This window comes from Falco biarmicus, chromosome 14 (genome assembly GCF_023638135.1).
Source record: "Falco biarmicus isolate bFalBia1 chromosome 14, bFalBia1.pri, whole genome shotgun sequence".
NCBI lineage: Eukaryota > Metazoa > Chordata > Aves > Falconiformes > Falconidae > Falco > Falco biarmicus.
Genome location: NC_079301.1, coordinates 11,518,172 through 11,541,806, shown reverse-complemented (window position 1 = coordinate 11,541,806; position 23,635 = coordinate 11,518,172). Strand labels below are relative to the sequence as shown.

Sequence of the window (23,635 nt, the reverse complement as noted above, 5' to 3'; positions counted from 1 at the left end):
GTGTATGCAAACTGGGAGGGAAGGCAGCTGTTACAAAGGGGCCACGCAAGGAGCCTGTCAGCTTTGCTGCTGTAGAGACACAAGAAGGCAATCAGCGATCTCCCAGACATAGAAAGACTGAGGTCACCTCCATTGCCCCTGGTGAGGGGACTTCTGGCCTGGCATTGCAAGGGTCAGACAGTGAATACTCTGACCAGGAACAGGAACAGAGGGTCCCTGCCTTTGGCCAGGAGGAGGAAAGGGGTGACTGGGTATGCTGGGCTGTGTGGATTCGATGGCCTGGCACATCAGACCCACAGAAGTATAAGGCTGTGGTAGACGCTGGTGCACGGTGTACGCTGGTGCCATCAGGGTGCAGAGGCACAGAACCCATGCGGATCTCTGGAGTGGCGGGGTGCCAAGAATTGTCTGTATCGGAGGCTGAAGTGAGCTTAACAGGGGTCAGGTGGGAAAAGCACCCCATTGTGACCAGCCCAGAGGTCCCTTGTATTCTTGGCATGACTGCCTCAGGAGAGGGTACTTCAGGGACCCAAGAGGTACCAGTGGGCTTTTGGTGTAGCCACTGTGAACACCGAGAAGATCAAACAGCGATCTACCCTGCCTGGCCTCTTGGAAGATCCCTTCATGGTGGGATTGCTGCGAGTTGAAGAACAGCGGGTGCCAGATGCCACCGGGACGGTGCACTGGTCGCAGTATCACACGAGCTGTGACTTCCTGGCTCCCATCCATGAGCTGATTCATCAACTGGAGAGCCAAGGAATGATCAGCAAGACTCACTCACCCTTTAACAGTCCCACATGGCCAGTGCAAAAGTCTGACGAAGGGTGGAGGTTAGCAGTAGGCTATCGTGGCCTGAACGAACTCACACCACCACCGAGTGCTGCTGAACTGGACATGTTAGAGCTCCAACAGGAACTGGAGTCAAAGGCAGCCAAGCAGTATGCTACAGTTGACAATGCCAATGCATTTTTTTTAATTCCTTTGGCAGCAGAATGCAGGCCACAGTTTGCTTTCACACGGAGGGGTGTCCAAGACACCTGGAACAAACTGTCCCAGGGGTGGAAGCACAGCCCTACCATTTGTCACAGACTAATCCAAAGTGCACTGGAAAAGGGTGATGCCTCTGAACATCTACAATACATTAATGACATCATCGTGTGGGGCAACAAGGCAGAAGAAAAAGAGTAATTCAGATTCTTCTGAAGGCTGGTTTCACCATAAAAAGAAATAAGGTCAAGGGACCTGCAGAGGCAGTTCTCGGATTGAAATGGCAGGATGGACACCATCATGTCCCTGTGGACGTGATCAAGAAGATGGCAACTATGTCTGCAGCAGCTAGCAAGAAGTAAACACAGGCTCTCCTAGGCCTTGTGGGATTCTGGAGAATGCATATTCCAGGTTATAGTCAGCTTGTGAACCCTCTGTATTGACTAACCCAAAAGAACTCTTTTGACTGGGGCCTTGAGCAACAGCAAGCCCTTGAGCATGTCAAACAGGAGACAGCTTGTGCGGTAGCTCTTGGGCCTGTCCAGACAGGGCCAGCTGTGCAAAATGTACTCTGCACTGCAGCTGGGGAGCATGGTCTCACCTGGAGCCTCTGGCAGAAAACATCAGGAGGAACCCAAGGTCGACCATTAGGATTTTGGAACCAGGGATATTGAGGATCAGAAGCCAACCACACCTTGACTGAATAAGACATACTAGAAGCATATGAGGGGGGTTGAGCCGTACAACTTCAGAAGCTGGTACAGAAGCATATCTCCTCTTGGCACTCCGTTGTCCATGCTAAACTGGATGTTAAACATCTCATCTACATGTCATGCAACCAGTGCTACATAGAGTAAATTGGTAGTGTTGATCACACAACAAGCTTGACTGGCAAAACCCAACCACCCAGAAATGCTGGAAGAGATCATGGAGTGGCCATTGCCTGAGGAGGTGGCTTATGCTCAATAACCACCATATAATGAGTTATCAGACGAAAGGCATTATGCTTTGTTTACTGATGGATCCTGTCATGTTGTAGGAAACCATCGGAAGTGGAAAGGTGCTGTGTGGAGTCCCACATGACAAATCGTTGATGCCTCTGAAGAAGATGAGTCAAATCAGTTTGCAGAAGTGAAAGACATCTGAGTAGCCCTAGAGACTGCTGAACAAGAAAAGTGGCCAGTACTGTACTGACTCCTGGATGGTGGCTAATGCCCTATGGGGGTGGCTACAGCAGCAGCAGAAGAGCAAGCAGCATCCCCTGAGGCTTGGTATTTGCCATCCCTGCCCGGTGTGGTCCAGGGCGTCAGGGTATGGCATGGTGCTCTGCAGCAGCCTTAGGGCCCTTCTTGCCTTAGCAGGATCTGTCCTGGCAGCTCTGTCTTGCTCAGGAGGTGTCTCACCCCTCCTGGCCTCAGTATTTTTACACACTAAATTAGAGCTCTAATAAATATGTAATGATGAATAATGGGATTAAATGGCTGCCAGGCAAAGGGAGCTGGCAGGGGGAGGTGAGCCATGCTCAGAGACTCACTTCACCAGTGCATGGCCCTGGCAGGACCGGTGCAGGGAATGGGACTGGTTTGGAGTGAGCCCCAGCTGGTGGTGCGGGCTGGACCTGCCACCTGTACCAGCAGCATCCTGTGCTTCTGACCCTGGTGCTGGCATGTACGTTGGGGCACCAAATACATGCTCGAGGAGCACCCTCGTATTCCCCAGGTTCCCCTGGTCCCAGACTACCAACACCCTGCACCTGCCACGTCCTCCTCACCCCGCTACGATTCTCCTGTTCGCTGTCGCCTCCAGCAGATCACCGAGGCTGGTATTACTATAATCCCTGGCTTAATTTAAATCCTCCTCCCATCTCATGTTTTCCCGGGGGAGGGGGGGGGGGAAGGGGGGGGCGGGGAGGAAGGAATCGATGCGCTTCTGTGGCACCCGCTCGGCCCTGGGGCTGGTGCCGGGTTCAGATGGCCAAAAAGCACCGGGCGTCCATGGCAGGGGTCTCTGCTTTTGCCTCCTTGAGGAAGGTGGCTGGAGCGCCCCGCAGCCCCCGCTGAGGGGTGTCCCCGGGTTTTGGAGCTGTCTCTGGGCCGGCACCAGGCACGAGCAGGAAGAAGAGCTGATGGTTCCCCGGGGGAGGCGGGGGCGCAGGGAGCTGCTCCTCGCCACCCCCCCCTGCAGCTACCGGGGTCTGGTCTCTCCCTCCCCCTTCCCTCGCTGTCTGCCCCGAGCTGGGCTGACCTTGACACTGTTTTTCCTTTCTACCATCTGAAATGTTTGTGTTTGCTGCTCTTTCTCAGAAAGCTCCTTCTTTAAGACATTCTCCCTTCTGGTCCCTGGGGTGATGGTGAGGGTGGGGGGAGTCGCACGCCTTCGAGCAGCTGCCAGGCATTTGCCTCCCTCGGAGCTAAATGGGGAAGCAGAGAGAAGCCATTTGGGGTATTCGCAAATTTATTTCTGTACGTCCCCCTTGCGCAGCAGCTGAGGTCCCGCCGGCAGGGCGAGGGACAGGCTTCTGAGCAAGCCAGAACGGGCGTGGAGATGGGGACACGGGCACCCCTGCGTGGCGACATTGTGTGGGGAACTGCCAGGCAGGCAGGCGAGGGGCTTTTTGTGGCAAGGGTGTCCCCGGGCTCACACAGGCTCCGTGGAGACCCTGCTGCTGCGACGGGGCACCCGCCGGTACTGCTGGCCTGGCCCGGGCCGGGGGTCGCACTGCACCTGCCCCGGGGCAGCCGCGGGCAGGTGGCGTGGGGACAGCGGGGGTGGCAGGAGCAGGGAACGAAGTGACAAAAGAGAGACGGGAGGGGAGCGTGAGGAGGGCGGTGAGGGGACGGGAGAGGACGGGAGGGGACTGGACGAGGGGGGCGGCAGGCGGGCGGGCGGCGGGCCAGTGAGGGGCAGGCGGGCGACAGGAGGGCTGTGAGGGGCAGCGAGGGGCGGGCGGGTGACCGGCGGGTGACAGGCGGGCAGTGAGGGGCAGCGGGGGGCGGGCGGGTGACCGGCGGGGCACACGGGTGACCGGCGGCGCCACGGCCGCCCAGGAGCTCTCGGGCGGGAGCGGGGCGAGGAGGGGCCCGGCCCCGCCCCTCAGCCTCGCGCGGCTGCCGCGGGCAGGGCGCGTGCGCTGCGCAGGCGCGGGGTGAGCCGGCACCTGCGCCCGGCGGGTCAGGTGGGCGGCAGCGGCGCGGAGGGAGGTAAGGGCGGGGGGCGGTAAGGGCGGGGGGCCCCGGCGCCATTTCCCCTGGCCCCCAGACACCCCTTGGGGCTGGCAGAGCCCCCTTTCCCCCGGCCCCTTCCAAGCGGCCCCGGCAGCCGCTCCGGGGTTGGCTTGGGGGAGCGCAGCGCCTCGGCCGCTCGCCCCTTCCTGCGGCCCGGAGGTCCGGCGGTGGGTCAGGCGAGGGCCGGGCGGCCCGGCGAGGGCCCGCCGGAGGGTCTCGCCCGCTGCGGAGCTGGGAGCCGGGTCCTGGGGAGCTGGGAGGGGAGGACACGGGGCCTACCGTGCGGCTCCCACACACCCACCCTGCTGTTTTTACCGGCGAACAGGTGCTGGCGGCCTGCGTGAGGGTGTGGGCCCTGTTGTAGGTCGAGGTTACCCTCCGAAATGGCTTGTGAAGGGCTAATCGAACGCTGGCTGCAAACGGCGTTGCTAACAGCGGTGTCACGGGTGGCAGTGTGCCCGTCGGTGTCATGGCAGTGTTATGTCTGTCAGTAGCCTGTCAGGCTCTGGAGTAGCCTAGCATAACCCATTAGTCATTTTTAAAACGTCTGCTAGATGCTTGCTAACAAACCATTTCTGAACGGAAAGTCTTGTCAGGGCTGATGGTGTGTGTCAGGAAGGGCTTTGGTGACAAGGGCCAGGGACCTTCTTAAACCCCCCTCAGCAAGGGTTTGGAAAAGGAAGAGCAAGGGTTTTGAACAGCTCATCTGCTCAGAGGAGAGTTCCCCAAAGCCATTAGCCCCAGGGACCTATGCTGCAATTCCTGTTTGCTGCTTATGACGTTTGAATTTTCTTTGGTTTGAAACCACTGCTTTAGAACTGCAGAGGCTGCTCGGATGTCCCATGGACCATCGAGTCAGTTCAGCCATGCTTGATCTGGGGTGTTTCTGTGCAGGGGAAGTGAAATTGGTGAGCCTTCAGTTCTGCATTTTCCACAGTAACTTGAAGAGGAAGTTTCCGATTTTGGCTTTGTAGTAAGCACTGGTTGAAAAAGCTGCAAAAAGAGCAGAAACAAAACTGAACAGGCCCCCCTGTGATTAATACAGAGAGTGTGTTTTGGCCTGGAAGGAGTAGGAGTGCTGGTCTGAGCAGTGTTGAATGCGCCTGTTTTGGTTGATGGCCTGTTGGTCTGGTGGTGTCATCACTAAGCAGCACTCTGCGTCCACACCCTTCCAGGAATGTTGGTAGCACCTGTACGCAAGCCAAATCCCATCTCTTTTTGTACCAGGCTCTTGCCAGCTGTCTCACCCTTCTGGTTAGCAGATTCAGGCATGTGTTCAGTCCTCGGATCAGATTCTAGAGTGTGTGGGTAGGCAGGCCAAGCAGATCAAAGCTGTCTATGTCCCCTGGATTGAGGAGAGACGGGCTACGCAGCCTGTGTGCTCATGCTAGAGCTCCTTCAATTTATTCTTTTCGTATTTTGGGCTTAGCGTCCATAAATCATTACTGCATTTTCAGCTTCCTAGAGCTCTGCTGTTGTTCTTCCAGCCTGGGTCAATGTTACAAATTTAAAGGCAGTGCACCTAGTGCTGACAGCCTCACTTACTGATGTTTGTTTTTTAGTGACTGTTATGCTGGAGGAAGGTGTTCCCTGGGCAGTCCTGGAGACAGAAGCACTGTATATCTAGAGCAGGTATAGTACAGATGGCAGCCAAACAAACTTCTTATTCTGTGTCAGGCCTTTACATTTGCTTGCAGAATGTCCCTGGGAGCGGGAGGACTGGTTGGCAGTTGGCCTTTCTCTTGTGACTGCTGACTAAGGAACCTGTGGTGTCAGGGTTGTTGCAATGTGAACTTGCACCTGTGCCCTAGCATACTGTCTTGCAAAAAGCCTTGCCAGAAATGAATGGCAAAGAAGCTGGGTCTCTGTGCCTGGGAAACCCCTTCTGAGCTATGGAGATCGCATGCAGAAAACAAGCACAGCTCCAGTTGTAAGGTGAGTCAGTGTTCCTGGGGTGATTAAGAACTCATTTGCCAGATGAGTTGTATTGATGTTGGCCTGTACATCTTTTACATCCTTCCAGTAGAACAAGTCAGGAGAAATTACTTAGCTATTGATTGTACAGTGCAATGGAAGGCCTGATGACGGTGATCCCTGTTGATAATGCTGTTTCTGTGATAGCCTGAGGATACAGGCCAGAAGAGATGTTTAACTAGTGATGGTATGTTTGGAAAAACTAGACAAGCTTTCAGATACAGAGTTTTCATCAAAAGTGGTATAATTGACACTAAACTCTCAACAGTTGTTCTCACCTTGTGCTTACAGTGGTGACCAGCTGCTTCCATTTTGGACCTGCTGGAGGACTTGTGTGCCTGAAAGCTTGTCCAGTTATCAGCTCTCATTTCTCTAATAAGAGACAGAATGTCTCCTATGTACAAAACTTGTTCAGAAATGGGTATGGAAATACTGTATTCTGTTCTTCAGTGTACAACTTCCTGCAGAATCTGCAAGTCAAATAGCTGTTTTGTACTCTTTCTGAACCCTACAGATTGCCTTGGTACTGCACCCTTCCATCCTGCTGCAATGAGTGGGAAGTCCTTGCTCTTAAAGGTCATTCTTCTTGGGGATGGTGGAGTTGGGAAGAGTTCCCTCATGAACCGGTATGTCACCAACAAGTTTGACTCACAGGCTTTCCACACAATTGGTGTGGAGTTCTTAAACCGGGACTTGGAGGTCGATGGACGTTTTGTGACCCTCCAGATTTGGGACACTGCGGGACAGGAGAGATTCAAGAGCCTGCGAACCCCCTTTTACAGGGGAGCAGACTGCTGCCTGCTGACCTTCAGTGTGGATGACCGGCAGAGCTTTGAGAACCTCAGTAACTGGCAGAAGGAGTTTGTCTATTATGCTGATGTGAAGGACCCTGAACACTTCCCATTTGTAGTCCTGGGCAACAAGATAGACAAATTTGAGAGACAGGTGAGCACAGAAGAGGCCCAGGCCTGGTGCATGGAAAACGGTAACTATCCATACCTGGAGACTAGTGCCAAGGATGACACCAATGTGGCAGTGGCCTTTGAGGAGGCTGTGCGACAGGTGCTGGCAGTGGAGGAACAGCTAGAGCATTGCATGTTGGGCCACACTGTTGACCTGCACTCCAGCTCCAAATCAGGGTCTTCCTGTTGTTAAGAGTGGCTACTGCTTTGGGAATGTTGCTGGAGCCGGCGGCTGGATTGGAATAAGCATGGGCAGCTCTGGGGCACTCTGAGGAGAGTGGCCACAAGGACAATAGGTGGTTTGCTCACTGAGAAGTTGCAGCCCCGCCATCTGAATTCTGGCTGGAGTTTTCAGGCACAGAGCATGTATCTGCAGGAGGGAGATATTAAAAGAGCATGTAAGCGTAGTCCTGCTTCCATCTCTGCCTGCTTTTTAGCAGGTTTAAAGGACTGAGTTGAAGTCCTTTAAATTCACTGAAGACAGTAGTGATCTGATCTGTACCAAGAACTGCCTGCAGAACAAAGCTGAGAGTGCCCTAAACACTCTTTGAAGTATTTTAGTCCTGAACTCAAAAAAAAAAAAAAAAAATACTAGACTCACTAAACTCATGACCTTACTGCCAAAGGAAAGTCTGCTCAGCATACTGAATGAAACCTGTTGCAGAGACTCTAGCCCATTTGACTGTGAGAATGGCAAATACTAGAGTGGCTGAGATGTGTGTATCTGAGATGTTTTTGTTTGGGATAAGTGGATTGTGTCCTGAGAGTGAATTGTGCTGAAAATTGTTAGAGCTCTGATCTGAAGCAACATACAAAGGAGAGAGAGATGGACCTGTGTTTGTGGCAGCATCACTTCTTTGTAGCTGCCTATGACTGGTCTGTTTTTCCTCACCTCTAACTTTGTCTTGTGTGAGTGTTACTTTGTGGAGAGACTGCTTCTTGTTTAATATATGTTTCCTTGTCTTTTGTGGAGGTTAAACACCGATCTAGCTTCTCATACATTGAATCCCTGGATGAAAAATACTGATGTGGACACTTGCCAGGTCATGTCAAAGAGTTTAGAGTCACTCAGGAGTTCAGGAGATCTGGAGCATGAAACTTCAGCTGGTTTCTGTCACAAGTAATCACCGTGTCCAGATGATATGCTCTAGCAGACCAGATGTTAGCTGAGTGGAATGTCTTCTAGGTGTGCAGGTGGCTGGGGGAGTCATGCATGGTCAGCTGTTAAATCCACTTACTTGGTGTGCGGGACCAGTGACCACTGTGCTTTATTAGCTGGCGGATCAGCGTCTTCAGTTGCTTTGGCACGAACATTCCTGTCTGGGTGCTGCAACATAGAACCATTCATTTTATTACCTGTTGTGTGAGGTGCAGTGCTGCTGAGCACAGTTAACTCACACTGTTGTCCTGGCTCTTCCTCCCTAGCTGGGAATCCAGTACATTTTATCTGTAATTCATGACAGCTTTGACTGGTAGAGGATGTCCACTCAATTAACTGGCCTTTGTTAATGCCTGCTGTGGTCAGTCCACTGGGGAGAGAGCTGCACTGGTTCCACCTCTGTTCAAAGTAGCTGGAAAATGGGGGGTGGGGTGGGGTGCGGAACCCTTTAGAGAAGGATGCCAGGCTTTGCTGATCCCAGCTCCTGCCCCTGATAGGTGTTAGTCCCAACCTGTCTGTGTAGCAGAGATGAGTGCTTGCTGACTGCTGTCTTTACCATTATAACCTCATGTCCTGCAACTCCCCATGCAAACATTTGTCCAAAACTATGGCTTTGCCCATAAGCCCATAGGACCCTGCCACAGGGAGAGCTTCCCTGAGTACATACCCGCTAGCTGTCAAATGCAACTCCCACTGTGATAAGCTACTGGATGGTAAATTTTGTAGCTCAAATCGAGCACCCTCGCTTATGTCATGTTTTAAGAGCAGGCAGTGTGCCCTCACTGGCTGCTGGCAGCTAATCCCCATCACTGAACACGCAGGGAGTCTCCTGGGGGAGCTCAGGGCGATCCTGCCCTTCTCCGCAGGGCAGTCACGTGTGGAAGGGACTGAAGCTTTAATGCAAAGTGCTTTAGAGGGATCTGATTTCTAAACAGGGCTGGACACTCATATTCACAGGCATAGATAGGGAGTGCCTGCAGTCTTTGGAAAACCAGGTCTTGCGGTGTAAGAGAAGGCTCTGCCTCTGTAGGTGCAACAGATTTTTACAGCTTATTGAAGTTGTTGTTACTGTTTATTTACCAGTGTCTGACCTCCCCAGGCTCTAGATTTTTCTTCAGTTTAATGCTGCTTGATAGTTCCTTCAGGATCCCAGACTCTGTGCTTGTGGTTCTCATTTACATCTCTGAACAGACATAGTCCCCCGCAGCTGGTTTGTGCAGGGGCCCAGGGTCAGAACAGGCTCAGACCCTTGGGCACTGCCCAGCCCTGCCGGAGGGGCTGCTGAGGGACCTCCCTGGAGGTGAAACTGCCGCTTCCCCGGTGCAGATCTCACGGGATATGTGTGAGGGCTGGCAGGCACCTCCCGTGGGAGAGGACAGAGACTGAATGAGCCGTGGTGTGGCATAGGAGGCATGGGTGCAGCACGCTGTTTGCAGTACCCTGGGTACATGTTGATGCTGGTAGCTGAAGCTCAAGAACCTCATTGTGCACAGGCTGTGCAAATGGTATGTATCAGCGAAAGGTGTTACACAGCATCTTTTATTCCTAACAGACGTTGGTTTGTTGACTTGAAAAAAATAAATTATTAGGCTTATGTGTTTTAAAAATACATTTAAAAGGTATAGTATAATATATTTGCATTGATTTATTTTAAATGATACGCACAATTTCCAAAGGAGCCAGGGTTTTGAACTCTGTTGCAAAATTCAGTGCTAACAGCCATCCCCTCCCTGTGTCCGGTCATGCTGCTGCAGTTGTTGCTATTGCTACAGAACTGGAATTGTAAAACTGAGATTCTACCTTTATTTAAGCAAATAAAACATGGATGTATTCAAGTGAATTGAGGAAGTGGCTGCCGCCTTGGTTTATCAAAGTTCAGGTCGGTTCCTGTTCTCCTGAGGGATGTGGAACTGGGTTGGTTATAGCATCTGACAGAGAGAAGTCACTAAGGGATTGAAAGAGTTGGCTATTCCTGAATCTACCTAGCTAGACCAGTAGTTGAAGGAATATAACTTATTTACCAGCTGAATCCAGTGACCAGTTTTGTCTTTTCAAGTGTATCAGAAAATACTTTCCTAACAGAAACACTCCACATTGCTTCCTTCTGTCACCGCATTTTAATTTTCAGCCTAGGCTCTCAGCAGCAAGCCGGGGTACTTTCCTTTGATTTTTTCCTACGATCTTGGAACTGGTCCCTTGGGCTGCAGGGGGTTGTAACCAGGCATGATTTCCGTAGGCTGCTGAGACAGAAATGAACATATGGGGACTGTTCTCTTCCGCTGTCCTGCCGGGACGGTTGCTTATTTTAGGAGGCATTCTCTGTGTTTGCAGAGTCTTTGCCTGCTGTTTCTGTTGGCAGAATCTTTTAGTTTATTTTTCTCCCATGTCTGCTTGCCTACCCACACTTCCAGAAGCAGCATAAGGTTTCAAGTTCTTGGAAGTCCTGCTTTTTAAGTGTGGAATAGAGTATCTGGGGGCCTCTAGCATCTTACTTCATCTGTTTTGAAACAAAGCTGAGAACAGGCAGCCAATACGACCTGGTGGGAGATTGTCCCAGCCTTGGAGGAGTTGGGGGGGTTGGGTGAGGCTGTCTCAGTGTCAGTGAGGGTCTGTCTAAAACCACACAGTCTAAAACTCCTGTGATGTGAGATGTTTATAAGAAAATGTGGGGCAGAGGCAGGAGCGATTATGAGGCTGTTTCCTCATTCCCTACTTTGCCATTGCAAACAATAGCAGAGGACTCAGTGGGTTTTGTCATGGGTTGAGGAGCGGATGGGTCTGTGGAGGGCAAAGGAAAGCAATGAGCTGCTTCTGTGTGGAACAGATGCTGTAGCATATCCTTGTGTGCTCGTAGAAGGGGAGGAGTGGTGGGGAGTCTCCTGGTACCATCCATCTGTCTGCCACAGCCCTCTGGGGGATTTTGCTGCTCTGGGCCAGGTAGTGCAGCTGCAAGGCTGCGCAGCTGCTTGGTGGGCTGAGGTACCTGCAATCTCTGGAACTGCTAGTTGAGGAGCCCCACATGGCTGCAGATGCCCTGGGGTCACCCTCTTGGTGATGGAGGCGGAGGCTGCTCACACAGCGTATATTTCCCAAGTGCAGCTCTTCCCTAGCTCCGGAGGCTGGTTCCTCACAGGTGTACAGCTGTAAGGGTGTTTATGGGAACATGATCTCTGGGAATTGCATGTGCTTTCATGTGTTTGAGGATGAACAAAAAGATACAAAGAATGTAAAAATGCCCTTTCAGGAGCCTCTGAACCCCACTTCGGCCTCCACTTAACAGGGAGTTTGTTGCAGCTGTGGTGCCGGGGGTGCTGGCTTGCTGTGCTCTGGAGTAAGGAGCCCTCGCCGCTCTGCCAGGGTGGGAGGCAGTGGCAGCTCTGACAGCAGTTGCCCAAAGGCCTGAGGTGAGTTGGAGTCCTTCGGCTGGGAGACCGGGGCTTGGGACGTTCCATGAAGTCAGTGAAATGGTGGGTTACCTGCTGAGGCGATTGCTCAAGCAAAAGCAATTTGAGAGGGACAGGGATGGCCCTTGACCCCAGCGCTTGCATGGCTGCTGGGGCAGCCTTTTCCTGGTGGCTGCAGGGGGGCCCTTCGGGGGCTGGTGCGTGTGGCCACGGGGAGACGCAATACTGCTGTCTTCATGAGCAGCCAAGCGCAGCATCTGCCCGCGCTATTGTCAGTCCTTCCCATGAGGACTTTCCACTTGCTATTCCCTCCTTACCCCTGGGCATCTCCCTAGCAGAGCCAAACCGTGCACAGGAACAGAGAGAAACCAGCTGGGTGCCGGAGAGGCAGCAGGTGATACCTTCCTCTCGGGCAGATGGACGGCAGCACCATGTGGCCCTGGCAGGCAGGGCTGCTCGCCAGCTACCACCCCTGCCAGAGCGTCACTTGTCACTCGCCGCCCTTTCCGTGCCTTAACCGAGGCCAGGCCAGCACGGGGGGAGCTGGCGGCGGGTGAGCACGAGTGTTCCCTGCCACAGCTGGTGTGCCCGCTGTCCTCTCTGCGGAGCGTTGGTGCAGGCAGAGGGGTGGAGGGCTGAGCCAGGGCAGCGGGCAGCCGCTGGGTTTGCCTCTAGCGCTGCCTCCTTCCCCTGAGCCTTCCTGCTCATCCCGCACAGCGTTTCCCAGGGCCGAGCCCCGAGCCTGTGCTACGAGAGCAAGGCAGGGGGCTGTGCCTGCCTGTGTGGCTTCAGAGGAATTTGCTCTGTGCTTAGGGCCTTGCACACGGGCTTGAAGGGCAGCATCTGCATGTCCAGGGTAGCTTTTATTTGCTGCTAGCGGGACTGTGCGGGGCTGACCCCAGTGTAAATGAAGGCACTAGAGGGAGATGGTAAGGGTTTTTCTGAGGCGTGCCTGGTGGGCTGGCTTTGTTTTGGAGGGTCCCAAGGCACCCTTAGCAGGGGACGTGCCTTCGCGGGGAGGGCTTTCCCGGGGAAGCAGGGGCAGTGGAGGGGGAGCCGGGGCACGACGCCCGCCTCGCCCCGCCGCGCCCCGGTCGCGCCAGCCCGGGCAGCCGCCGCTGCGGCCGGCGGCCGCGGGGAGGAGACGGAGGACCGGGGATGCGGGAGGCGGCCGGGAGGAGCATCTGCACGGCGGGGCTTCGCCTGCGCAGGCCGCCTCCGCGGGGGTGGGGAGCCGCGGCCGCCCCTGCACGACCGGCCTGGGGTGCCGCCATCCCTCCCCTCCCGTTTCCCTGCGCGGGGACGGAGGCTGCTGCCTCGCTGTCCCAAGGGCTCGTGCAGTGTCCCTGGCCGGCGGCAGCACAGGGCTGTCTCCCGGAGCGGCAGGGCGTGGGGTGAAGCAGTGGGAGTCTCCCTGCCCGCTCGCCAGCACGGCAGGCGGGGGGACCTGCTCCAGGGTCCCCTTCCCTGGTCCAGCCTTTGTGGGAGCAAACTACAGCCACATTTCAGCCGCTAGACAGGGGAAAAGTGACTGTGCTGGTTCTCCTCCCTGGAGCTCTCGTGATGTGCCAGTTTCCAGAGATGTGGTTTGGTACGAGGCAGGGTTTATTCCCTGTCTTTTCTCAGCCAGTTCCTGGCCCGGGGAAGGAGCTATGATGTCTGATGTCCCCAGGTGGGACGGCAGCAAGACAGAGCCAAGGGCACAGCTGATAAGAGGCTACATGTGGCCTTCGGCCCTTGGACTTGCCCAGTGTCCTGGCCATGCTGGCTGCTTTCACACGCTACCTCACACTGCTGTCCCCAACCCTCACCCTGGCCGGGGGGCACCAGTCTCTGCCAGGGGAAAGAGATGGTGTTTTGTTCCCAGTCTTGCTCCTGCCCAGCGGCTGATCGCACACACACAGGGCCCTTTCAGCATGGGGAGAGGAGGGTGATGGCATCTGGGAATGCAGGGAACAAAGGGCCCCATTGATGCTGGCTACAGCCCCATGGGTTTCTGTGAGCCGGGGCAAGGGTGGGGAGCAGGCACAGCTGTGCGTTGAGCAGGGGCAGCAGCGATGCATGAGCTAAACCTCGCCTGGCTGGGCTGCATGGGAAGCCTTGCAAGCCCTGCTGCCTGCCCAGAGGTGGCTGAAGCGGGGGCAGAGAGGGGAGAGTGGGATTTGGGCTAAAGTCCCATTTAGGAAGAGCAGTGATGGTCCTGGCTGTGGGTAGGTAAGAGTCTGCCAGCTCTTAGCCCACCCTGCCGTTCACGGGCACCTAGCTGTGCCTGAAATCTGCCTCTCGGGCAGATCTGCTGCAAACGGGAGTGATGCTGGAGTTTGAGCATGCGGCTGGGAGCATCCCTCAGTGGCCTTGCTCCCTGGAGGCTCCTGAGCACAGCTCCTGAGAGGAATTTCCAAGAGAAGCAACATTTGAATTGATAGTTTTTGAGTAGCTGCTGCGGAAATGTGTGTCTAAGGTCAGTGTTCATCTGATCAGGGGCAGAAAGACACCAGAGGTAACCTCTCCATGCACCAGCATTGTGCAAACTGTTAACGACCCTGCAGCAAATGGCACACGGCCACCCACAGAGTGCGCGGACAGGACATGTGGGGCCCTGTGACAGTTAAGTCTGCCCTCATGCCTAAACAAGACCATCCTATTTCACACAGGCCTCTCTGCAGGTGAGTGAGTAACGCACGTTGCATGACTCTAGATGTGCTCATATTATGTGCATTGCCTGATGTGAGCCAGCGAGCTTTGCTCAAGCTGTGCCAATTAGTTTTGCTGTGGTCATGCTGTAGGTGCTGCATTAGGAGATGTGGCAGAGGCTGTCACCATGCAGGCTGAGTGTTAAAGGGCAGCGGCATATCACCAAAAACAAGCAAATGGCTCCTACAAGAGGAAACTCTTAGGGGGCTGGAGGAAAAGTAGATGTTTTAAGGGCTCCCCAGATGGGAACAAAGATTTTGAAGTCAGGGTTATGGACTCCTGGTTGGGCTGGGGAGAAGGGGTGGGCAGGGGCTGCTGGCCCACTTGTGGGGCTGGCAAGTGCTGTTCCTCTGGGGCCTTCTCCGCTGCAGCATCCCCTTCCCTGCTTTTTTTTTTGGCCAGGGTGGCGGGGGTGGGAAAGCCATCACAACAAATGGACAGACAGACGTGTATCTCATTCAGAATGTTCTTAATTTTAATTTATTTTCTTTAATTTTTATAAAATACATCTTGTAAGATAAGTCTCTAAAAACTTGCTCCTTTTTATTGCTTGTTAACAAGTTGAAATTCTAGATCAGAAATGAAGGAAATGCTTTCAGCTGATTAACTCTCTTTTTGCATGTGTGTGTGTCTGTGTGTGTGTGTGCACGTGTGTGTGTGTGTGTATTTGGGATCTGGGGACAAGGGTGGGAAGGAAGACCTGGTTATTTTTTGTTAGATGCATACCAAAAAACCCCAGCAAACCCCCAAGAGAGATAGCATCGATGTGAATTTCCAGATCTTGACTGGTTTCTCCCCACCCTGCTGTCCCTCCTGGCATGTCCCCCCTCCCCAGCCCATGTGCGTTGGTAGCCTGGCCAACCTATTTCAGCATTCTCGGCAGCAAGGATCTTCCAAATGCTCTGCTCAGCAGATCTGCTCCTTTATCCTTGCCCCTGCTGAAACCAGCACTTAAAAAAAATATAATAACAATACAGACCAAAAAAAATAAATCCATGCAAGATGGAGCTACAGTCTGCCACTGAAAGTAGTTTCTCCAATAAACAAACACAAAGATTAGCATTAAGGAGAGGCAGGGAAGAGCAAAACAAAATACTAATTGGTTGGTAGGACTGGAAATAGCGTTTTGGTGGGTCTGGCTGGACCCATGCTACCCAGCCAGAGGACTTTCCTCCAGCTGCTGTGGACAGCAGTCATGGGGGAGAGGCCACCACCACCAAACCCCTTGCCTCACTGCCCCCCTCCACGGGAAAGGACTGAACTGGCACCAGAAAGAATCTGGTTTGCAGAGAAGGGCCATGTTCCCACCCCATGACCCCCAAACCGCCACCTTTCCTTCCTTCCTCAAATCCTTCATGGATCTTGGCTGGAAGCGAGATGCTACCAGTCCCTCCCGCCCTGGCAGACACAAGACAGTTGTCCTGACTTGCAGGAAACATGGGGGAAAAAAGAGAGGGGAAGAGGGGGACAGAATGAGGGAAAGTTATGTTTGACACAGGTGAGAAATAAATCAAGGTCTCCGACACAGCGGAGGTTAGAGAAGCAGATGTCACCCCAAAGAGCACCATTGTGAAGGGACGAGAGCGTGCGGCTAGCGCGGCGCTTGCAGGGCAGGGCGGGCGAAGGTGCACAGTCCAGAGGGTCATCCTTTGCCTACAGAGGGACAGCTCTGGCTTTACACTCCCAGGGCATGACGCAGAGATGTCCCCTCTCGGTCAAACCTATCTGCCGCCTCTTGCTGCCTGGAGGGTAAAGCCAAGAGTCCCCCCTGTCCACAGACACCAAACTCCTTTAGCCTTTAATAGGGGCAGCTGGGTTAGGGCTTTATCAGCATTGGGGTCAGCACTCTCTTCTCTGCAATGGGAAGATCCTTGCCCTGAACTCCCTTTGCCTTGGTTGCAGCAGGCAATTTGGGGTAAATTGATCTTTCTTTGCTAAGGGAAAAAAAAAAATCATTCTTTTATTCTCCATCCACGGGTGGTGACAGCAGACAGCTCCAGGAGAGTCTCTAGCAATGGTACCAGAACTGGGCCAACTTCCTTTTCTCTCTACGTAGCCTTTTGCTACTCATGGAGCAACCTACACAGATTTCCTCCTCCCAGGAGCGTGAAGGCCTTTGCTCATCCCTAGGTAACATCGGGACACTGGAGTAAGTCCCTCCTCTTCTCTGGCTGGCTTTGATGGGCTTGGCCCTAGAGCGAACTGGTTACCGATGAGCAGAGAGAGAAAAGTGCATGAAGAGGTGTCCATTGGTGGGAAGCTCTCCTTCCTGGTCACGCTCAGCAGGATGGATGTGAGGGAGGAAGAAGAGGGGAGTCAGCAGCGAAGGCAGAGTTAACGCAGGAGACCTGGTGTCGGGTGGCTGCAGTGTTAAAGCCTCAGGGTTAGAGAAAAGAAGGGTGTTTGGTCTGGCTGGGATCCACCTCAAGGGCTAGAACTTGGTGCCTCGGCCCATCAGCTTGAGGACAGCGAAGTTGTAGGTGGCGGCGATCATGAAGGTGAGCTGTGGGTGGCAAGAGAATGAGCAAGGGGGGAGGAATAGAAGTTAAGTTCCTGTGGGTGAGGAGGGCAAGCAGGGTGGGACTCCTCGCTGGCAGATGCCTGAGGTAGCATCCCCCCGCCCAGCACCCCAACAGGGCAGTTGCCTTGCAGAGCTCCATGGCCCTGCTGCACCAGTGGGACACCGCAATGTTTTGTTGCTAGTGTAAACCAAGGGGAGGGCTGGGGAAAGGCAGGGGACTCAGTACAGAGGCAGCAGGACCTCTCCTCAGTGGGCTCCTAAAGCCTCTCCAGATCCCCTCCAGGAACCACCTCTGCCTTCTTATGGCCTGAATTCCCCATCTGCACTTACGTGCCAGAAAATGACACGAGCACAGGCTCTGTCTGGTCCATGCCCAACACCTCTATTGTCCTCTGCCCCCACATCCTTGCCAGGTGGAGGAGAACAGCCGGGCAGGGGGAGCACTGACTCACCAGTGAGACCAGCGTGGCGGCTGCCCCCACAAAGGCTGCAATGAAGAGGTGGAAAGTCATCTGGAACTGCAAGGGAAGAAGGGTGTAAGCTCCCAGGGTCCCTCATGCTGGCTGAGAGGCCAGTGATGAGGCCACCTGCTGAGGGAAGCATGTGTAGGGTGGCAAGAAGTGCTCACCTCACTGGTCTTGCAGATGGAGAGCAGGTTGGAGCCGCACACCTTGCCAGGGAAAGCGTTCCAGGGCAGGACACCTGGTGAGATGCAGGGAGCTGGGTAAGCTGGGCACAGCTGCCAGCCAGCTGCCTTGCTCAGCCTCCCGCAGCCGCGCACACCCCAGTGTTTTGGGGCTCTCCAGCACTTGCTCCTGCTTTATCCCAGCCTTATCTGCCTGGGTCCTCTCCTCCATCCCCCCTCCTCCATCCTGAGCCCTGGCTCCTGGGTGGCAAACCTGGCACTCACCGTACATCCTGGCATCCGCACACAGGGTGCCAATGCTGGCTGAGGTCTTGCTGGGGTTGGCAATGGACTGGCAGGTGGTCCAAGTGTTAAAGTAAATGTAGACGGGCACTGCAGAGCAGGCGAAGACCAGGAGCCAGATGATGGTCAGAACGTAGGTAATGCCCACAAACTGCAAGGGGCAGGACAAGCCAGGGCAGAGCCATGGTTACCGAGCGGCCAGGGATACAGACAGGGGAGCGCGAGGGTCCCCAGGCAGGAGAGGGCATGGGGCAGGCAGGGGGCTGAAGTGCTGCCTGCATCCAGCTCTGCACCACCCACCAAACCCGGCACGTCGCCGAGCAGCAGCCCGAGCCCAGCACTCCTGTGGCTCACAGGGCCAGCACCAGGCCCAGGTTTGTGGCCGGCTACACGTGCATACGCTGACCGGCAGTGGCAGCAGGATGGCTGCCACGTCCCGTGCCGGGTGGGGGATAACTGGGGCTGAGGCCAAGCAGGGTTCGGCCTCTGCGAGAGGGCAGCTGCAAAACCCGCTTTGGTGTGCAAGTGTGGCTTTCCTGCCCTCCCTCCGTGGTGCCACCCCGACTGGCCCCGAGGGAACCGCAGCCATCCCCCCCTGCTCCCCCAGGCCACAGGCTCCCCTTGCCAGCACTTTGTCATGGTCCCCAAGCACAGCGGAGAAGACAGCCCTCGGGGGCACTGGGTGCCGGAGATCCTTGGGCTGCCAGCATCACGGAGATGCTCATGGCTTTCCCACCAATGCTTAAATATGAAGTGGTTTCATTAAATGTGGCCATTTGGGCTGCTTTGGTCCCCAGGGGCCATGGCAGGCCTGGGGGCGGGTGGCCAGGCTGCACTTCCCTTTGGGATACCCCGAAACCCGGACAGCCGCAGTCTCCTGCCTGCCCTTCAGCCACGCCGAGCGTGGCAAACCCGCTGCGGGCGCGCGAAGGGGTGCCAAACCCCGGTTAAGATCACCTTGTCAGGATGTCCTAGCCACTTTCCCAAACACTGACACACCCGCTGCAATGAGTGAGCTCGCTGGGGGCCTCGCGCTCCCCTCCCTTTCGGGCCCCCAGTTACCGTTGCGCTGAGGCCCTTGCCGCAGATGGTGGTCCTGTAGTCCCCGAAGATTTGCCGGACGGCGCCTGTGGTGTAGAAACCTTCGGCCAGCAGCAGGGCTCCATAGAGGAAGAAGAAGGATGCCGTGCCATAGATGACATACTGAAAAGCATGGATGCTGCCGGGGAGAGGAGCAGGCAGGGATGCTCAGGCACCAGAGCAGTGCTGGGGAGCTCAACCCTGCATGTGGCATGGCCAGGGCAGCCTGGCTGCCACGACTTACCCTCCCCACACCATCCCAAGGGGACCGAAACGGAGGGTGAGGCCACAAGAGGAGGGAGCCAGGGCAAAGCTGTAGTAAGTAAGGCTGTGGGCTGCTACTGGTTCCCCTGTGCCCTCCGTACCTACCCAGTGCAGAGGTCCAGCTCTAGCCAGGGCATCTAGCGAGGGTCAGATAAAAACAGGTGTGAAACGGAAACAAGTGGCCACTGAACTCTGCCATGCAGCTGTGACACCAGCACATGGCAAACAGTCTGGGGTCTCCGTGGTGCCTGGGTGGCAGCATCTCCCTGGCCACGCTGGCCGGACACCTCCTCTAGGCACAGAGCAAGACAGAGACGCAAGGGGCCCCGGCGTGAGGGCAATGCACCGCAGCAGGGTACTTACACATCAATGAGATACTCGTAGTCCTGGTAGTTTTTGGAGAAGTAGGTCTCAATGAGCTGCTCGGTGCCTGTGAGGGCTTCGTGCCCACAGCCACAAAACAGTGCTACCCCAAAGAAGCACAAGCCAGTGGCAACCAGTGAAGCAAAGGGTGCCCCAATGAGACATCTGGCACAGCACTCAAGCAAACCTAGAGAGAAGAGAGGTGAGGCAGGACGGGACCACCAGGACAGGGAGCACTCAGAGCCTGCAGCTCAAGAGCAGGCAAGCACAGGGGGAGGAAGATGCCCAGCGGGAGGAAGGAAGCAGGTTGAAAGAAAACCCAGAAATTTTTCATTGTGGTACTGGAGAGCCAAACCTCAGTAGCTTCCCTGAGAGAGTTCTCTAAGTTCTCTAGGGACAGGGGGTGATGGCGGCACAGGGCACTGGGGCCACAAGGTAGCCTCTGGGTGTGAGGTGGACAGGGAGCCAAGGCAAGCCAGCCATGCCGACCCGTGTGAAATAAGATGGAAATACAAGGTGATGTAGCGTAATACCAGCGGGACCAGGCAAGCAAGCTGCTAATGGGCTCCCCACTGCTGGCGTAGCCCAGCTGCAGGCAATGGGGACGCCAGCTGCCTGCATTTTTCTTTTGCCATCAAAGATGGGAAGGAACACAGCATTGCCACAGAGACAAGCCCCAGCAGAGACCCAGCAATGTGGCGCGGCCCTGGGACAGCACAGGAGGAGCCAGCACACACCCCGCGCTGGGGTGCACTCATCCCCTATCCTGGCACCCTGCGGGCAGCTCAGGCTGCAGCAGCCCCGTTACACGGGAGATGTGCTTATGGAGAGAAGCCATGTTAGTGCCCCAAGCATCGTGATTGTGTAATAGATTTAGTCCTTCAGGACAACTATTTTGCGAGAGGGCACGTGTACCTGTGCATGGGTAGGGAAAGCAAGGGCACATCCCAGCGTGCTGCTTGGATTGCCTAAATGCTGCATTTTTTCAGTAGTGGGGCCATGGGCACCTGCTCCTCCTGTACATCAGGGCTCCAATATGCAGGATCGTTAGCTCAGGTTCCCAATGGGATGGTTTGGAGGTGCTCAGCCAGCCTCTCTCCTGCCCAGTTTGGGGGCTGGCAGCCAGCTGGGTTTGCACACACTGGTATCCAGCTCTGGAGTGCCGGTTTAGCTCCAGCTAAGCTGCAATAACCTGCTGCCCTGGCTGCGCAACACTTCTTCACAGGGCAGCTGCTCCCCGTCCCCACGATGTGGGCTCTGACACCCCACTCTCCTGAGCATGGCGGCTGCCTGAACACGTGCCATCTGGGCATAGCATTTCTGCCTTGAGTGCCAGAAAGGCGCCCGTGGGAAGTGTTCCCAAACCCACGCTCCCTCCACGGACCCCACAGTGCTTATCTCCTCCCTCAACAGACAAGAAAGCCGTGGGGTCCTGGCCAGCAGTGCCCTCCCCTCCCCACTGGGAGCAAGGTCCCGCAGTGGCACTGAGGACAATAGCGGATTGTCCTGGCACTGCCACTCCAGCGGCTGCCCCTGCGGAGAGCAAACAGGGAACAAAGGCAGCGCTATGGGGGAGTGCTGGGACCCCTCCCTCTTGTTTGCCTTGGACGTGGCAGGTCCAGGGGGGGTCCTACTCCTCCTGGCCAGTGCTGCTCCCTGAGCATCGCTGGTACCCACGGGCACCGGGGTGCTGGGCCAGACCTGCCTGTTTTATTTTTATTTTTGGCCACCTGGAAAGTGGTGTGTCAGGTGCCTGGGGCTGGGATATGGTGAATGGCTCAGGTCCTGGGGGTCTGTGGGTCCCAGGAGGTGGCAGGGCCTGGCAGGCTTCCTGCCACAGCCCTGGCCCCTTGGGCTTTGGGAAGTCACACTGGGGAAGCCTGGGGAGGGAAAGGGAGGAGAGAAAGAGCCCTTGTGCCACACAATCCCAGGCCTTGTACCCGGGCTTAGCTGCTGCTGGAGCCAAACAATACACTGCAGACAGGAGGAGGAGGAGGAGGCAGGGTGCCGGCAGCCCATGGCACCCCTGGGAACAGAGCACCCCTGATACCCGGGGGGGGTGGGGGGTTATGCCAGTAATTATTAGCTCTGGTGTATCAATAGGGAAACTGAGGCACAAGGCGTGCCTGTTTTCCCAAGGCTGACGGTATACAGGTGGCACGAGCTGTGACAGGTCTCAGCAGCGCCTTGTTTGGACCTCCCAGCTCCCACCAGCCCCAGGCAGAAGCTCTCATCTTCCCAGCCTGTGTGGTGAGGGCTCGGGTGGGACCACCTGTGGGGATGGCATCTGTCCCCACAGACAGCACAAGAGCACAGGGGAGAGAAAAGCCCTTTGGGAAAGAAAACCACCCCTGCCATGCCCTCCCCCAGCAGCTCCCATGGTCACACCGGGGCCACCAGGACCTGCCCAATGCCAGAGAATAGTTTCAGGGGGCTCTGCTCTGGGACAGGGTCCCCAGAGCCACCAGCAACAGCTCCCCGGGTGTCTGCCACCCTCACCCCATACTCACCCATGGCGCTGGACTTGGTCACCTCCCCCGACTGCCCACTCAGCTGCTTTGGTGCTGTCTGCGGGAGCCCTCGCCTGCCTGGCGGTCCCTCGCCCTGTATTTCCCCCTCTGGGTGCCTGTCCCGCTCTCCAGCAAAGAAAAGGGCTCTCTGAGTGACAGCCACCCCCCTTAAAGGGACAGGACCCCGCCCCTCCCCCCGGCCCCCCCAGCACCCCTTGGCTGCCAGCTCCTGGGTGCCTGGCGGCTGAGTGGGCAGAGCCACCCCACGGCCCTGCTCAGGGCTTTTGGGGGAAAAGGGTTTTACAAAAGAAAGAGAGCAGCTTGGGGGTCGGGGAGGGTTCACGGGGTGTCCCCTCATTGGTAGCCCTGGGACCCCCCGGGCCCAGCCGGGCTCTTTGCCCTGGGCTGCCCGCTGCGGCAGTGTGGGAGACCAGCCCCACAGGACAGCAGTGATGCCCCTCTGTCACCTCCGTGGCACCCCAGTTCCTGCCAGCAGGGAATGGGGGTCCCCTGTCCCAGGGACCTGCTTTCAGCCTTAGGGGCTCCAAACTGGGAGTTTTCCCTCTTTTGATGGAAATCCTGTGGATGCTTTCCCTGCCCCTTGGCCCCTGTGAGGGAACGGTGCTCGGGTGGGCACAGCCGTGGGGTTCCCAAGTGATGGGTATCATGGCTCCAGGGGCTGCAGCACATGGAGCAAGCTCCCTTGGGTGCCCCACGTCCCTTGGGTGCCACAGCTCTCAGGGATGCCCCTTGCTCCCCTGGGTGCTGTGGCTGTGGAGCCAGCATGGGGCCGGGGAAGCCTGCAGAGGGCAACCGGCCCCTTCGTGGCGGGTATGGCGTGGACAAAGCCCCACTGTGTCCCTCAGTGCACTGCTTTGTGCCAGGCAGTGAGGTGGCAGGGTCTGGTTGTCCCTGGGGCTGGGATGCTGGTGGGCTGGGGGGTCCTGGACTGCAGCAAGCCAGGAACAGGGTGGGCCACCTTGTGGGGACCCCTGCCCCTTCCCCACCCACCCAAACAGCCGCCCATTGGCTTGCCTGCAGATGGGTTGGGGGAAAACACTGCTTGGGCAGCTGAGTAAATAAATGATTCCAGGGCTTCATGGTGGCCAGCTGCACCCTGCCTCGGTGGCACCCAGCTCCTGGCCCTCCAGCACCACTCCCTGCCTCGGTTTCTCACTGTAAGGTAGGGTGTAAGAGGGCTGGCTGGGGTCCCGAGCCAGCCCTAGGGTGGGAACAGCTGGGGAGGGACAGCAAAGCAGGGAGAGCTTCTGCCACCACTGTGGGTGGCATCCTTGAGCACCTCCCTTAGCCTTCCAGGTGGCACCCAGGTGACCTGGCAGCGGTGTCACCTGGCCACGGTCACCTAGTAATGGCCATGGGACAGCTTTGCAACATCCCTTTGGAAACAACCTGTGACCCCTACAGCCACTGGAAACCAGCAGGGCCCAGTCTGCACCCCAGGGCAGCACAAGGGGGGACCCCTGGACGCCAGGAGGAAAAAATACGCTGTCAAAAAACCTCGTAAGTATAACATACAAAATATAACATAATATTAAAAATAAAAA

At 55.9% G+C, this 23,635-nt stretch overlaps 2 protein-coding genes across 11 annotated transcripts; one reads left to right on the top strand and one right to left on the bottom strand.

The window, feature by feature from the left end:
• Positions 1-4,019: 4,019 nt before the first annotated feature.
• Positions 4,020-10,146, top strand: RAB9B (RAB9B, member RAS oncogene family). 9 transcript variants are annotated; one of them, XM_056360103.1, is made up of 6 exons: positions 4,020-4,187; positions 5,774-5,843; positions 6,023-6,146; positions 6,235-6,372; positions 6,477-6,606; positions 6,700-10,146. In XM_056360103.1, the coding sequence occupies exons 5-6, from the start codon at positions 6,573-6,575 to the stop codon at positions 7,338-7,340; spliced, it is 675 nt and encodes a 224-aa protein (XP_056216078.1). In that variant the 5' UTR covers positions 4,020-4,187; positions 5,774-5,843; positions 6,023-6,146; positions 6,235-6,372; positions 6,477-6,572; the 3' UTR covers positions 7,341-10,146. The 9 variants fall into 9 exon arrangements, with proteins under 9 accessions (XP_056216078.1, XP_056216077.1, XP_056216080.1 ...); XM_056360102.1 differs by having other exon boundaries at positions 5,988-6,146; XM_056360104.1 differs by having other exon boundaries at positions 4,144-4,162.
• A 4,715-nt stretch (positions 10,147-14,861) lies between these two features.
• Positions 14,862-22,214, bottom strand: PLP1 (proteolipid protein 1). 2 transcript variants are annotated; one of them, XM_056360097.1, is made up of 7 exons: positions 22,071-22,214; positions 19,561-19,747; positions 18,811-19,072; positions 17,836-18,004; positions 17,554-17,627; positions 17,378-17,443; positions 14,862-16,907 (listed from the first exon to the last, which is right to left on the bottom strand). In XM_056360097.1, the coding sequence occupies exons 1-7, from the start codon at positions 22,072-22,074 to the stop codon at positions 16,836-16,838; spliced, it is 834 nt and encodes a 277-aa protein (XP_056216072.1). In that variant the 5' UTR covers positions 22,075-22,214; the 3' UTR covers positions 14,862-16,835. The 2 variants fall into 2 exon arrangements, with proteins under 2 accessions (XP_056216072.1, XP_056216073.1); XM_056360098.1 differs by having other exon boundaries at positions 18,916-19,072.
• Positions 22,215-23,635: the final 1,421 nt, after the last annotated feature.

Bases quoted from the DNA above. Each gene is read 5' to 3' on its own strand.
- RAB9B (XM_056360103.1), top strand. From the start codon at position 6,573: ATGTCTCCTATGTACAAAACTTGTTCAGAAATGG. The intron at 6,607-6,699 runs GTATGGAAATAC...TGAACCCTACAG, and splicing joins CAAAACTTGTTCAGAAATGG to ATTGCCTTGGTACTGCACCC.
- PLP1 (XM_056360097.1), bottom strand. The intron at 19,073-19,560 runs GTAAGTACCCTG...TCTCCCCGGCAG, and splicing joins TACGAGTATCTCATTGATGT to CATCCATGCTTTTCAGTATG. The intron at 17,444-17,553 runs GTGAGCACTTCT...CTTCCCTTGCAG, and splicing joins CCATCTGCAAGACCAGTGAG to TTCCAGATGACTTTCCACCT.